The sequence below is a fragment of the Strix aluco genome, chromosome 10 (assembly GCF_031877795.1).
Source record: "Strix aluco isolate bStrAlu1 chromosome 10, bStrAlu1.hap1, whole genome shotgun sequence".
Lineage (NCBI taxonomy): Eukaryota > Metazoa > Chordata > Aves > Strigiformes > Strigidae > Strix > Strix aluco.
Window position 1 is genome coordinate 2,112,489 of NC_133940.1, and position 13,699 is coordinate 2,126,187.

The 13,699-nt window shown below is 47.4% G+C and overlaps 1 protein-coding gene and 1 non-coding gene across 2 annotated transcripts in view; one reads left to right on the forward strand and one right to left on the reverse strand.

Moving 5' to 3' along the window:
* The first annotated feature begins 619 nt into the window (after positions 1-619).
* Positions 620-692, forward strand: TRNAF-GAA (transfer RNA phenylalanine (anticodon GAA)). Its single transcript has one exon. It is a non-coding gene; the product is annotated as a tRNA-Phe (tRNA).
* A 2,213-nt stretch (positions 693-2,905) lies between these two features.
* Positions 2,906-13,699, reverse strand: part of LOC141927780 (uncharacterized) — a 28,334-nt gene continuing 17,540 nt past the window's right edge. The window contains 3 exon segments of the mRNA XM_074835042.1: positions 2,906-3,170; positions 3,280-3,343; positions 3,568-3,675. Coding sequence (XP_074691143.1) covers positions 2,906-3,170; positions 3,280-3,343; positions 3,568-3,675 — 437 coding nt within the window.

The following is a 13,699-nucleotide window of genomic DNA, read 5'->3' on the forward strand; positions in this document are numbered from 1 at the left end:
AGAGCCAGACTCTTCATAGTGGTGCATGGTGGGAAAATGAGAGGCAATGACAAAAGCTGAAAGACTGTTCAGGCAGGAGATGAGGACCATGAAGTCTATGAGGTCATAACCATGAGGTCACACACACTGGAAGAGGTAGCCCTGAGAAGTTGTGCAATCCAGATCCTTGTAGGTTTTCAAGCCTCCTTTTCCCCTAAATATGGTGTCCCAACACTGAACAAAACACTCTTGCTCAGGCAAGAATGAAGCAGAAGCCTATGGCACCAGCACAAGCTCGGCTTCCCCTGGGCCTTCTCTTCCCTGTGAAAGAGGTCTTCTACCAAACCACACCTCTTCCACCCTCAGCCTTTGCAGCTGCACGTGCCTGGCCTGCCCACTTGCCTTCATCACCATCACATTTGTAATTAAGGCCCAACACAGATCTTGGCACTCCCACTGTAGGCTGGCACCCACCCCACACCTGGAGCCCATCTGGCCATGGAGGCAGGGAGAGGCCAGGTCCACTCTGCCTGGCACGGGGCACAGCTTTTTCCTGGGCATGTCCCCAAGGAGCTCTCCTCATGGGTGTCAGCCTGTGGCCTGGCAGGGGTGGCACAGGGACAAGGGCTGCTGGGGCAGGGGTGAAGGAGCTCAGCTGGGAAAGCATTAGACTGAAGATCTAAAGGTCCCTGGTTCAACCCCAGGCTTCAGCAGTGATTTTCTCCCTTAGATTTTTGCAGAGCCCATCTGCCTTCTTCCATCCTGCCCTGGTTCCTCCTTGCTCCTTCACCTCTTGCCAGAGCACTGCCCGTGCTCTGTAGCTGCAGATCTACAGGTTAGAAGGAGCCTTCCTCCAGCACCACAAGCCCCCAGCCTCCCCCTGGGCAGGACTCTCCATTCAGTGTTTCTTTGGGGTGGTCTCCAGCTGTGCTTCCTTCCCTGTTCCACAAGGATCGGGATCTCTCCTCTGCGAGGTCTCTGCAAAGACCTTGTCCCTCTCATCTTTTTCATTCTCAGTGGTGCACAGACTGCTCCCCTCCTCACACACATCCTGCACCTGGACCTCAGTTCCCAGACCAGAGGCCACCATCCCCCCAGTCCCAGGGAGAGGCACATTTTGGAGTTGAGGCCTGAATGGCAGTATCCTCTCTCCAGAGGTCTGTCACAGCCAGACCTCTGATGTTCCCTGGACAGCTGAATAAGCCGTGCTGAGGATCGTGGCACATGGGCGCAGTGTTCTTTAGTCACACACTGTCCTGAGCAGAGATTCTTGGCCCCCTTTGCCCCCCAGCTGCAACACTTGATGAAACACAGACATGCTCCTCTCTGGGCAGCAGCAAGGAGATACACAGCACAGGGGGACCCCTCTGGGGCCCCACATGAACATCCCTCTGCATCGCTCCTCCCTCCTGCAAGGGCACAGGTCAGGACAGAAATGTCACCAGTGGCTCCCCTGAAGTCCAGCATGGAAGGTCACCAACTCACACTGTGACTTCCAAACAACTCCAGCTCAACCACTGGATGTCATTTTCATTCTCCGAATTTACCTCCCTCTGCATTTTCTGTACATCACACATGCTTCTGTGTTCTCTATCAGCACCAGACCAAGGGATCACAGCACAAGTGTCCCAGCTGTCCCCAGTTCCCATCCCCAAATATCCTCACACACTAGATGGGACTGTCCAGCCCAGCTGCAGCCCTCACAGACATCACTCCCTGCTCACAGGAAGAAAGATCTGCTCATGAGCTCCAACAAGCGGCTGGGCTCCCCTCTTGCAACCTCTTGCTGCTACAGAACCCTTCTGGCCCATCAGGAACACGGTGACAACTGTGACCCAGGAGATCGTCCTCTGTCTCCAGTCTGAGCACCTCCCCAGTCAACCAGTCAGGCCAAGGAACGTCTGTCACGGATGAAAGTATTGACATGGTAATGATTTAGTAAGAAATCTAGATTTATTAATAACTAACAGAAATTTATCATTACAAAATAATTCAGAAATGCTGAAAGAAAGAAAAGCGACTTATTCACAGATTCTAAAATGACAAGATTCACACTAACTTACTTAACAGTACCTTAATTTATACATATATACATGCACGTACACAAAACAGACAAACACACACACAGAAACAAGGGTACGTACCCCCCCACACGCACCAATACGCAGAGAAAGAACGGGTGAAAGAGAAGCTAGCTCAAAGAAAAATTTCCCTCTCGAGTTTAGAGCAAATACTCACAATGCCTTGGCTTTCCTCAATGGGCGATAATTGAGACTCGAGTGGGTGGACTTCGCCCTGACCTTCTGTCTGGAGCAGACGATACCTTAAGGGTTTTGGTACCTGAGAGGTGTCCCAGCTCAGGGGAGATGCTGGTCACAGGCTGCTGTGATCCAGGAGAGCTCAAAAGGTCTCCCTTGTGGTGCCAGTTTATAGGGTCCAAGACTTTTGTCAAATACCTTCTGTTGCCTTCCAGCAGTTGCACAAGAACTTGATGAATGTGCAACTCTGTTATTGTTCCCATTTGATCACATCCCAGGCACAGGTGTGCCAGGCCCTTAGGAGATGATGGGCTGTTATAACCGTTTCCAAGTAATCAGGAGGGGCAGGAGCCAGGCTCGTTAACGTTAGCAGTCCTTATCTCCACAGATTGGTGTATAGCTCGGGAGATGTGGCTGGAATCACACCTGGCACCAAGCAGCCCAACAAAGAGGGGCGGGGAGGGGTGAGAATTAAACCACCACAACATCACATACTGGACTGTAGTCCCACAGTAATGTGCACATCCCAGCCTGCTGCGGACCTGCTGCCTTGTAGCCAGCTCCCCAGGGATGCACCTCCAGAAAAGTTTGGCTTTTGTTGTGACTGAGTGCTAGCGAGAGGAGGGGAGAGGAGAGACTGTCCAAGCAAGGTTACTGCCTTGTCAGCTTTAAGCATGAGCTTGAAAATGCTTGTCCACAGGGATAGTTCCTAAAGGACTATCACTGCTCTGAAAGAGTCCTTCTAGGTCTGGAGAAAGAACGGGGTAGTCACTGCTGAGGATGGGCTTTGGGGCCATGTTGTGCAAAGCAGAACAGATGAGCAAGTCCATCACTTTAGCTCCACTCAACCACTCCAGAAGTTCATGGTGACTGTGGTCTGATTTTGATTGCACAAAACCCTCTCTGCCAGGCAGGAGCTCAGCAGGGGAAAATCTATGGCACAGGGCAGCACAATTGCCCCAGGTTTACCACCATGAAGACACCATCCTGTATGAGGTCAAGTGATCAACCTTTGAGTTAACAGCTGAACATGCTCACCCACCCTGCCACAGAGCCCAGCCACGGCTGTCCCAAGCACTGCTTTGCTGTCAGGGCAGTCCTCAGTGCTGAAGGAGTGGGAAGGTCCATAAGCCCAACCCACATCCCAGGGAGATGGACACCTGTTGTTCAGCTCACCTCCAGGGATGCTGGTGGGAACAGTGGTGCAGAATGAGGCCCCATGACTGGAGGAGGGGTTATAGGATTTCTGTCCCCATGTCCCCACACCACACACCCTGGGGTGTCATCAGAACCTGGGGGCACCTCAGCCCAGGGAGGGAATTTCCCTCACCCTGTTGCACTGCTCTTGCTATGGAGTTGAGGACAGATGTGGCACAGAGGGGTGTTGCCCTGTGGGGCAGAGGAGGCTCAGGGATTTTCTCCTCTCCATCAATCAACCCTGGAGTGTGTCAGAGCATGGAAGAAGTGCCTGCAGCAAGAGCCTCCTCCTGCCCCATTGCCCTGCAGAGATGTTAAAAGGGCAGCACTCTGGAGTGCAGCCCTATTCCAGGATCAGGCCCCAGTGGAGAGGCAGTCCTGACTTCCCCCTTCTTAGGACAATTCAAGTGTTGTATTCTGTGGAGGGTCCCTGGAACCCAGGTGTGGTGGTTTAGTCCTTGCCGGGGTCTGAGACCATGCGGCCGCTGCCCCTCCCCCACAAAGGGGGGCAGAGATAAGGAGAGGTTTAATACAACAGTGCAACAGCAACACAAACAACAATAACAATAACAGTAACAGTGATAACAATGAACAGAGCAAGATATATATATACCGATATACAGCAGTGAGAGGACCAGCTGCACCAACCACGTGATCACCGATTCTTCCGGCTCTTGGGTGCCCGGAGGTGACATCAGCATGATATATGAATAACCCGGCTAGAGCTTCCCTCCACTGCTGGGGAAACTTAACCCTATCCTGGCTAAACCAGGACATAATCCACCCCTTTATTCTATACCATGTGCGTCACATCCAGCTGCCATTTAGCAATTAGCATTAACAAAGAAAAATTAACAAAAGCACAGTATAATTCACGGTGTGTTTTCACCCACAATCAAGTCCCCTTGTGGTACGCATCAGACCTCTCCATCCTTCTGCATCACCCACCAGGTGCACCCAGGTCCTTGAGCAAAAACAATCCCGTGGATGGGTTTGCCTTTGCCCAGCACAGGACTAGCCCAGACCATTTTTCCCAGCAGATCCCTCATGCGCACCACAGGGACTTTATCCCCGTCTACAACACATGGAAGTTTTGACTGAGCCGGGCCAGCTCGATTGGCAGATCCTCTTGTGTTCACTAACCGAGTGGCCTCTGTCAGATGTGTGTCCCAGGGTTTGAAGGTTCCACCCCCCATTGCTCTCAATGGAGTTTTTAACAGTCCATTGTAACGCTCGATCTTCCCAGAGGCTGGTGCGTGGTAGGGGATGTGGTAGACCCACTCGATGCCGTGTTCTTCTGCCCAGGCATCTCTGAGGTTATTTCGGAAGTGAGTCCCATTGTGCGACTCAATCCTCTCTGGGGTGCCGTGTCGCCACAGGACTCGGTCTTCAAGGACCAGGATGGTGTTCCCGGCGGTGGCGTGGGACACTGGATAAGTTTCAAGCCATCCAGTGGTTGCTTCCACCATTGTGAGCACGTGGCACTTGCCTCGGCGGGTCTGTGGCAGTGTGATGTAGTCGATCTGCCAGGCCTCTCCATATTTAAATTTCATCCATCGATCTTCATTCTGCTGGGGCTTCACCCGTTTGGCTTGTTTGATTGCAGCACACGTCTCACATCCATGGATGATCTCTGCGATGGTGTCAATGGTGAGGTCCACCCCTCAATCTCGAGCCCACCTGTATGTTGCATCTCTGCCTTGGTGGCGCGAGGTCTCATGGGCCCACTGGGCTATGAACAGTTCACCTTTACGCTGCCAGTCCAAGTCCACCTGAGCCACTACGATCTTAGCAGCCTAGTCCGCCTGCTGGTTGTGTTGATGTTCATCAGTGGCTCAACTCTTGGGTATATGGGTGTCCACATGGCGCACCTTCACAACGAGGTTCTCCACCCGGGCTGCAATATCCTGCCATACTTCAGCGGCCCAGATGGGTCTGCCCTTGCGTTGACAGTTGCTCTGTTTCCATTGCTGCAACCACATCCACAGGGCACTTGCCATCACCACGAGTCAGTGTAGAGATAGAGCCTCGGCCTCTTTTCTCACTCAGCAATCTCCAAAGCCAATTGGGTGGCTTTCACCTCTGCGAACTGGCTTGATTCACCTTGTCCCTCAACAGCTTCAGTGGTTTCTCGAGTGGGATGCCACACTGCAGCCTTCCATCGTTGATGTTTCCCCACAATGCGACAAGACCCATCAGTGAACAGGGCATATCGCTTCTCCTCCTCTGGCAGCTCCTTATATGGTGGGGCCTCCTCAGCACGTTTCACCTCTTGTTCTGGTGACATCCCAGCATCTTTGTTCTCTGGCCAGTTTTTGGTCATTTCCACTAATCCTGGGGGGTCGAGGTTCCCTATTCGAGCCTGTTGTTTTATCAACGCAACCCATTTACTCCACGTGGCATCTGTTGCATGATGTGTGGAGGGAGCCTTTCCTTTGAACATCCATCCCAGCACCGGCAGTCGGGGTGCCAGGAGGAGCTGTGTCTCAGTGCCGACCACTTCTGAGGCAGCTCGAACTCCTTCGTACGCTGTCAGTATCTCCTTCTCAGTCAGGGTATAGTTAGCTTCAGAGCTTTTGTATCCCCGGCTCCAAAAGCCTAGAGGTCGGCATCGGGATTCCCCATATGCTCTCTGCCAAAGGCTCCAGGAAGGGCCATTCTCCCCGGCTGCGGTGTAGAGCACGTTTTTAATCTCCTGCCCTGCTCGGACTGGCCCGAGGGCCACTGCCTGGGTAATCTCCTGCTTAATTTGTTCAAAGGCTTGTTGTTGCTCTGGGCCCCATTTAAAATCGTTCTTCTTGCGGGTTACGTGGTAGAGAGGGCTCACAATCAGGCTGTAGTTTGGGATGTGCATCCTCCAGAACCCCACAGCGCCCAGGAAAGACTGAGTCTCCTTTTTGGTGGTTGGTGGGGCCATGGCTGTTATCTTGTTTATCACCTCCATTGGGATGTGGCGACGCCCATCCTGGCATTTTATTCCTAGGAACTGAATCTCCCTTCCAGGCCCCTTAACTTTCTGTTGCTTGATGGCAAAACCAGCCTTCAGGAGGATTTCAATTATCTTCTTTCCTTTCTCAAAGACTTCCTCAGCTGTGTCCCCCCATACAATGATATCATCAATGAACTGCAGGTGTTCTGGAGCCCCACCTTTCTCCAGTGCAGTATGGACCAGTCTATGGCAAATGGTGGAGCTGTGTTTCCACCCCTGGGGCAATCGATTCCAGGTGTACTGGATACCCCTCCAAGTGAAAGTAAATTGTGGCCTGCACTCTGGTGCTATTGGGATGGAGAAGAATGCGTTAGCGATGTCAATCGTGGCGTACCACTTGGCTGCCTTCGACTCCAGCTCATACTGGAGCTCTAACATGTCCGGCACTGCAGCACTCATCGCTGGCGTAACTTCATTCAGGCCACGGTACTCCACGATTAGTCTCCACTCGCCATTAGTTTTTCTCACTGGCCATATAGGGCTGTTGAAAGGTGAATGAGTCTTGCTGATCACCTTCTGGCTTTCTAGTCAACGGATCAGCTGATGGATGGGGACCAGGGAATCTCGGTTAGTGCGGTACTGCCGCTGGTGCACCGTCTTGGTGGCAATTGGCACTCGCTGCTCTTCAACCTTAAGCAACCCCACCACCGAGGGGTCCTCTGAGAGGCCGGGTAAGGTGGACAATTGCTCAGCCTCCTCCAGGGCAGCTATACCAAAGGCCCACTGGTACCCTTTTGGGTCTTTAAAGTACCCTCTCCTGAGGTAGTCTATACCTAGGATGCACGGGGCATCTGGGCCAGTCACAATGAGGTGCTTATGCCAGTCCTTCCCAGTTAAGCTTACTTCAGCTTCTAATAGGGTCAGCTGTTGGGACCCCCCCGTCACTCCGGAGATGCAGATGGATTTGACCCCACCGTGGCTTGATGACATCAGGGTGCACTGTGCGCCAGTGTCTACCAAGGCCTTATATTCTTGTGGTTCTGATGTGCCAGGCCATCGGATCCACACCTTCCAGTAAATCCCATTATCCCTTTCCTCCAGCTGGCTAGAGGCAGGGCCCCTCTAATCCTGCTCACCATCACTCATTTGATCTAAGAGTGACTCCTGCAAGAATGACTTCCTGGTCCCCTCAAGAGGGTGAGGCATAGTGTTGGCCATTCTATTCTGTCTGGGGTCCCAGCTGCCTGGCCTCTCTCTCCTCCAATTCAAAACCAGCAGCTCCACTATCCCAGCACCGGAGCAGCCAGGTGTAGATTTGCTCGCCTGGAAGTCAGCTAAAATCCTTCCACATATCTCACAACTCACTCAGGGATAGAGATCGGATGGTTACCTCCGGCTCTTCCTCCTGCTCTCGTGATGGGCCTGATTCATTATCACCTTGTACACTGCGAGGGGATTTTTTGGTATATTTGGTTTTCCCTATCAGGGCGACTGATATAGGTACTGCTTGTCCCTCTGGCCCAGCTGCTGTGCTGGTGGAGGCGACTGGTACTGGCACTGCCTGTCCCCCTGGACCAGCTGCTTTACCAATAAGTCCACTTTCAGATCCTGCAGCTCTTTCTCCCCCTTGAGGGCAGTGAACAGTGTTAAGGACTATGCAGTAAGCATGGGCAAGCCACCAGCACATTGCAGCGAGTTGTGTTTCCCGGGGTTTGTCAGAGTGGCAACACACCTTTTCCAAATGCTCCACCAGTTTATCAGGACTCTCCACTTGTTCGGGAGTGAAATCCCAGAACGTTGGGGGTGACCACTGACCCAGGCACTTGCCCATCTCTTCCCACACACCTTGCCACTCATAAGTATCTGCCCTCGGGGTGTTATAGACTATCTTGCCAAAATGATGTAAGTTAGGACAAATTAAATTTCAATTATTTATTTTAGCAAGCGGCAATAAGTAAAACAGCGCTGGGCGGCCGGGGAGTCCCTGCTCCACCAACGGCGCGCACCCACTTCCCGAGGGTCCGTCTTTTTTATATCCTCCGTCTTCCGTTATCGGGTCTTTCTGAGAGGTGTATCCTGCGTCTGCGCACTTTGCAGCTAGGGGGTCGCTCCATCCGGGTTTTCGTCACGTCACCAGTTTCTCGTATTTCCTACTTTCCTGAGAGTGGCTCACAAAGTCTTTGTTTATATCTTACAGAATATAGACACTACCTCCTTTTTTTTTCTTCTTCTTCTTCCCTTTGTCTTTCTCCCCTTTGTCCTTCTTCCCTTTGTCCTTCTTTCCTTTCTCCCTCTTTTCAGTCTTTTGCTTAGTAGGAGTCCTTGCTTCAGCATTTCAACTTAGATAAGCACTTACAGTCAGTTAGTCGTTACACAGTGTAATAGTTAAGATTAAGTTTAGGCCAACATAGTTTATGGAATAACATGTCACGAGCTCCCAGTATCTTCAATGGAATTTGATGAACAAACAGTTTACTGTCTATCACAATCCCCCCTTTTTCTTTTTATCATTTTGTTCATCAAATCGTTGCAATTCTTGTTGACTTAACAGGAGAGTTTTTTTCAATTTAAAGTCATCATCTAATTGATTGTTTTTGGTTTTAATGAGTATTGGACGGGTGACAGACATCAGATATGTTACTCGTTGCATCATTCTCCAAGTTATGACATATAATATTATTGACAAAGTCAAACTGATTAAGATTAATATCAAGAGAACCACAATGGGGTGACACAACTTGTTCAAGATGCCTGTAGTAGTAGGTGACTATCCAAAAAGGGTGTCCCACCAGTTATGTTCTGCATTCTTTTTTGTTCTTTCCAAGACTCGGTGTATTTCTTCCACATTGTGATGAACAGTTATTAGAGTTTTCTGTCCGTTTTCTCTAACTTTCTCTAAAATTCTAACTAAGTCTTTGTGTTGAAGTAACTGCTTAACCAAAGTGAGGTTCATTCTAATGGGTGTAGGTTGTAGATTATGTATTAATGTATAATTGGATTGCAGGAGTTGGTAAGACGTGACTGGGGCTAAATAGGAAAAGTCACATCCGATTACCTTTGTGAAGTTGCAAACACAGAGATTTGAATAATTTTTTGTCTCTATTATGATCTTGTCTATGGTTAAGAATTCACAAACCGTCCTCAAACATACACAATCTTCGTCAATATATATAAGTACTGTTTTAGGATTTTCATTGGGATGGACCTCAAAGTGACAAATATTTTGTTCGGTATCTAAACAAATATTTTGTGTCTCAATTGCATTGCTTTTACAAATGAATCCTTGTTGTTCCCGTACAATGTAGGACTCTAGATTGACAGTTTGCCATTTTTCGTTTACTTTTCGGGCCCATACTCTATGCTCAGAAGGATAGAGTATGGTTCCGTTGTGATTCAGTCTTAATGTAATGATAGGATAAATTTGGTATATGGTGGTATTGTAAATAGTGAGTATAAAGGTAGTAGTTGTGTTTGTGATGGGGTCATAGGTAAAGTTTACCAGGTTCCACCAGGATTGGAGTTTCTTTTCAAAATTAGTAGCACTGTCCCAAATTATTCTTCGAATTTCAGTAGGAAGAATACCTTCTTCACCTTCTCTTATAATTGAGGTAGTTATCGACTGCATCCATATTTGAGCCTGGATGCAGCTGAGAGTTAAAGAGAGGTTATTTTGGAGCACACTGAGTGCGTCTGTAATCAATTCATGATCCTTTATATTTACCTTTTCCCCTTTTGGTAATATATTCGACAACAGCCACTGGTTAGTCCCCAAAGTCAATAAGGAAGATTGTAAAGGTCTTTGTATATTAGTTAAATCACTAATTGAGGTAGCCAATTTGTTCATTATCATCTCCGAATCAATACTATTTAAAACTCCCAATCCTGTTCCCAAAGCACCGGTTAAGTCTCTCTGCGTTCTTTTTGTGTGAGGAGTTTGTTTTTGCAGCCAGGTTGTTCATCCCTCGTAAGAAGTTTTTAGGAAAGGTGAACATGCTGGTTGAATATTTGAAACATTATTTTGCATTAACAATTCAACTTGTTTGAGAGACCACGCCGGGTTAAACAGCATTTGTTGTTTACCTGTATTTCTAATTGCATATGGTCCAATTTTAAAAATTCTTGGGTAAGCACGACTGTTGGTTGTGTTGGAACAGTATGAGTAGTCTGAGTAGTCTCTTTGGGAGTGTGGGTTGTGATTGTTGTAGTTTCCTCCTGTATATTCAATGGAAATCGGAAAGATATAGCTTGATCTCCTGACCTGGTCCCTCCCAAACAAACTATGGACACCGGTTGGGTTGCAGTAAATGCATACCAACAGGTTTCCGACTCATAACGGGTTTGAGCTATTTTAGATTTCGTTTTGTCTCTGATAACGATTTGAGTAAAAGGGGGCTGACGGACGGTTTGAATTAAAGGGTGCCGACTTATTATCACATTTACATTGAATACTCTGCAGCCTATCTGTATCTCATTTCCTTTTTTAGCTGTCCAGGTATGGGATGAATTCTCCCATTTATATGTTTGGAGTGTTAGGTTATTGCTTAGTATGGTAGTTGTTAACTCTGTCCCATACAAATCTGCATCCATACTTCCTGTATGTCCATAATAAGTATCTGTTCAAGGTCATATAATTTGATTAGTTAGGGTATGTTCAAAAGGTTGGTGGGATTGGTTAGTCGTTCTAGCCCATCCTGGTAGTGTATTCATTGTAGTTAATACACCTAGCTAGACTATCCAATAGCTCCAATAGAAGGTTGACGGGATTCTATAGATTTGCATATTTTTTCTTAGTCTCTTTTGTATCGGGGTGTCTGACACTCTCGTCTGGTTCTTCTCCCTCAGAGGTCCTTTTTTCTTCAGAGTAGGGTAGTAAAGTTTTTCCCACTTTGATACGTCTCTGCCTCCTCTGCCTACTCTGTTGCTTAGAGCAGCAGGGTGTTCCATCTTCTCGGCAGCAGCCGTATTCTTCAGGGGTACGTTTGCCTCTACTCCGGGACACATAGGTCTCCCAGTTTTTATCTTTGACCTCGGGTTCACGACAGGGGACCCAGAGGATGTGTTTTCTACAGATCACCCTTAGGATCTGAGAGTGTTATTGAGTAGGTCAATTAGAGTGAGTGCACTCTCTTTAGTAAATATTTTCTACCAAGTTTTAGAATCTCCAGTTTTAGGGCCTGATTAGTTAATCGCTATTCTCGTTAATAACACTGATTACAACTAGACCGAAGATTTATTCCATGTGTATTATGAATCCTCCAGCCTTCTTTACATACATTACACTTTACACTTTATGCATATAAAAGGAAAACAAATATAAGTTTCAATTGGACAAAAATATTAGGGTCTCACTCATCGAGTTCTTCGTAGGTTCTTATCTCACAATGTGTAGAGAGTTCTTTCAGGTTTTCCGAAGGGTGACTCGTAGATCCCCAGGAGGGCTGGTCACTTTCCAGGCCGGATCCTGTATAGGTCCCTTTACTCGGCTTGCGTGTGTCCACCCCTTCTCAGCAGTCCGAACAGCAGTTTCTGTAGTGATAAGAGCAACATAGGGTCCTTCCCAACGGGGGGTCAAAGAAGATTCTTTCCATGATTTGATTAGTACTTTATCTCCTGGTTGGATTTGATGCATGGCCACATCCAATGGAGGTCTTTGTACTACCATCCCCCGAGCCTGTAGTTGTTTTCTCCTTGCCATTAGTTGTATCAGGTAGGACTTTATCTTTAATTCTTCAAGTTGGGGGTGATCCGGTGGCATTTCTAAATCATAGGGTATCCCATATAGCATTTCAAAGGGAGAAATGCCTACATCAGTTCGGGGCTGAGTTCTGATATTTAACAAGGCTAAAGGGAGACACTTTACCCATGACATTTTAGTTTCTAACATTAGTTTGGTAAGTTGTTTTTTTATTTCTCCGTTCATACGTTCAACTTTCCCTGAGCTCTGCGGGTGCCACGGAGTATGGTATTGCCACTGTGTATCCAGGGCAGCCAAAGTCTCTTTGGTTACTCTGGATACAAAGTGTGGACCTCTATCTGAGTCTATTGCTTCTATTGCTCCATACCGAGGTATAATTTCTTCAAGTAATATCCTTGTTACTGTGTGAGCTGTGGCTCGGGCTGTGGGAAAGACTTCTACGAATTGAGTTAAATGATTTATAATTACTAATAGGTATTTATACCTCCCCACCTTTGGTAATTCAGTAAAGTCTATTTGTATTCTTGCAAAAGGTCTATGAGCCAATTCTCGCCCCCCATATACTCGTTTTCTTATTTGATGTTTATTTACTTTTTGACAAACGAGACATTCTCCTATCACTCGTTTGGCTATATCATATATCCCAATGCACATGTATTTAGTTGCAAATTGATCTACTAATGCCTGAGTTCCCCAATGAGTGTTTTTATGGAATTGCTGCATTATCTTGTTAGCTATGGGTTTTGGGAGAACTTCTCGGCCGTCCGGGAGTTCCCATTTTCCATTAGTTTTCTGTTTAATCCCCATTTGATTTAATTTTGCTTGTTCTTGAACAGTAAAACTTAAAAGTTCATAGGATTTTCCATGGAAAAAGCACCACTTAAACCCTGGTCTTTTACATACACATTCTATACCGTCTACTCCGTATTCTTTCCAGCAACCATAACAGGGGAGGTAATTATCTCCACAATTAACACACTGCTTTCTGTCCTCTATCGGATCATCTAAGTCCAGTGCTGATAGCGCTGCTCTCTTTGTCTCTTGATCAGCAAGGTTATTCCCCCGTACTAAAGGATTTAGCCCCCTTTGGTGTCCTTTTACGTGTACTACCGCAATTTCGCTGGGCCCTCGTATAGCTTGCAAAATTTGTGATATTAACTCCTGATGTACTAGGTTCTTCCCCCGAGAATTGATTAAACTTCTTTCTTCCCATATTTTTCCAAAGGTATGTACTATTTCGAAGGCATATCTAGAATCAGTGTATATAGTTCTCACTTTTCCATTTAGTAATTGTAAAGTCTTTAATACTGCATATAATTCACATGCCTGTGCTGACCAGCTGGGACTCAAGGGTCCTGATTCTATCACCTTAAAAGTTTTTCCATCAATTATGGCATACCCTGATTTTCTTTTCCCTTCTACCACTCGAGAGGATCCATCTACAAATAATTTTTCTCCTTTCCCTAATTCCTCCTCTTCCAAATTTGGTCTTATCTTAGTTTGCTTCTCGATGTTACGGAGGCAATCATGAAAAAGATCTTGACTAGGTTCTCCATACAAAAATTGGGTTGGATTTTGTAACGATGTTGTTTTAAGGGTCAGGTGGGGGGACGTAATGAGGATTGCCTCATATTTTACTAG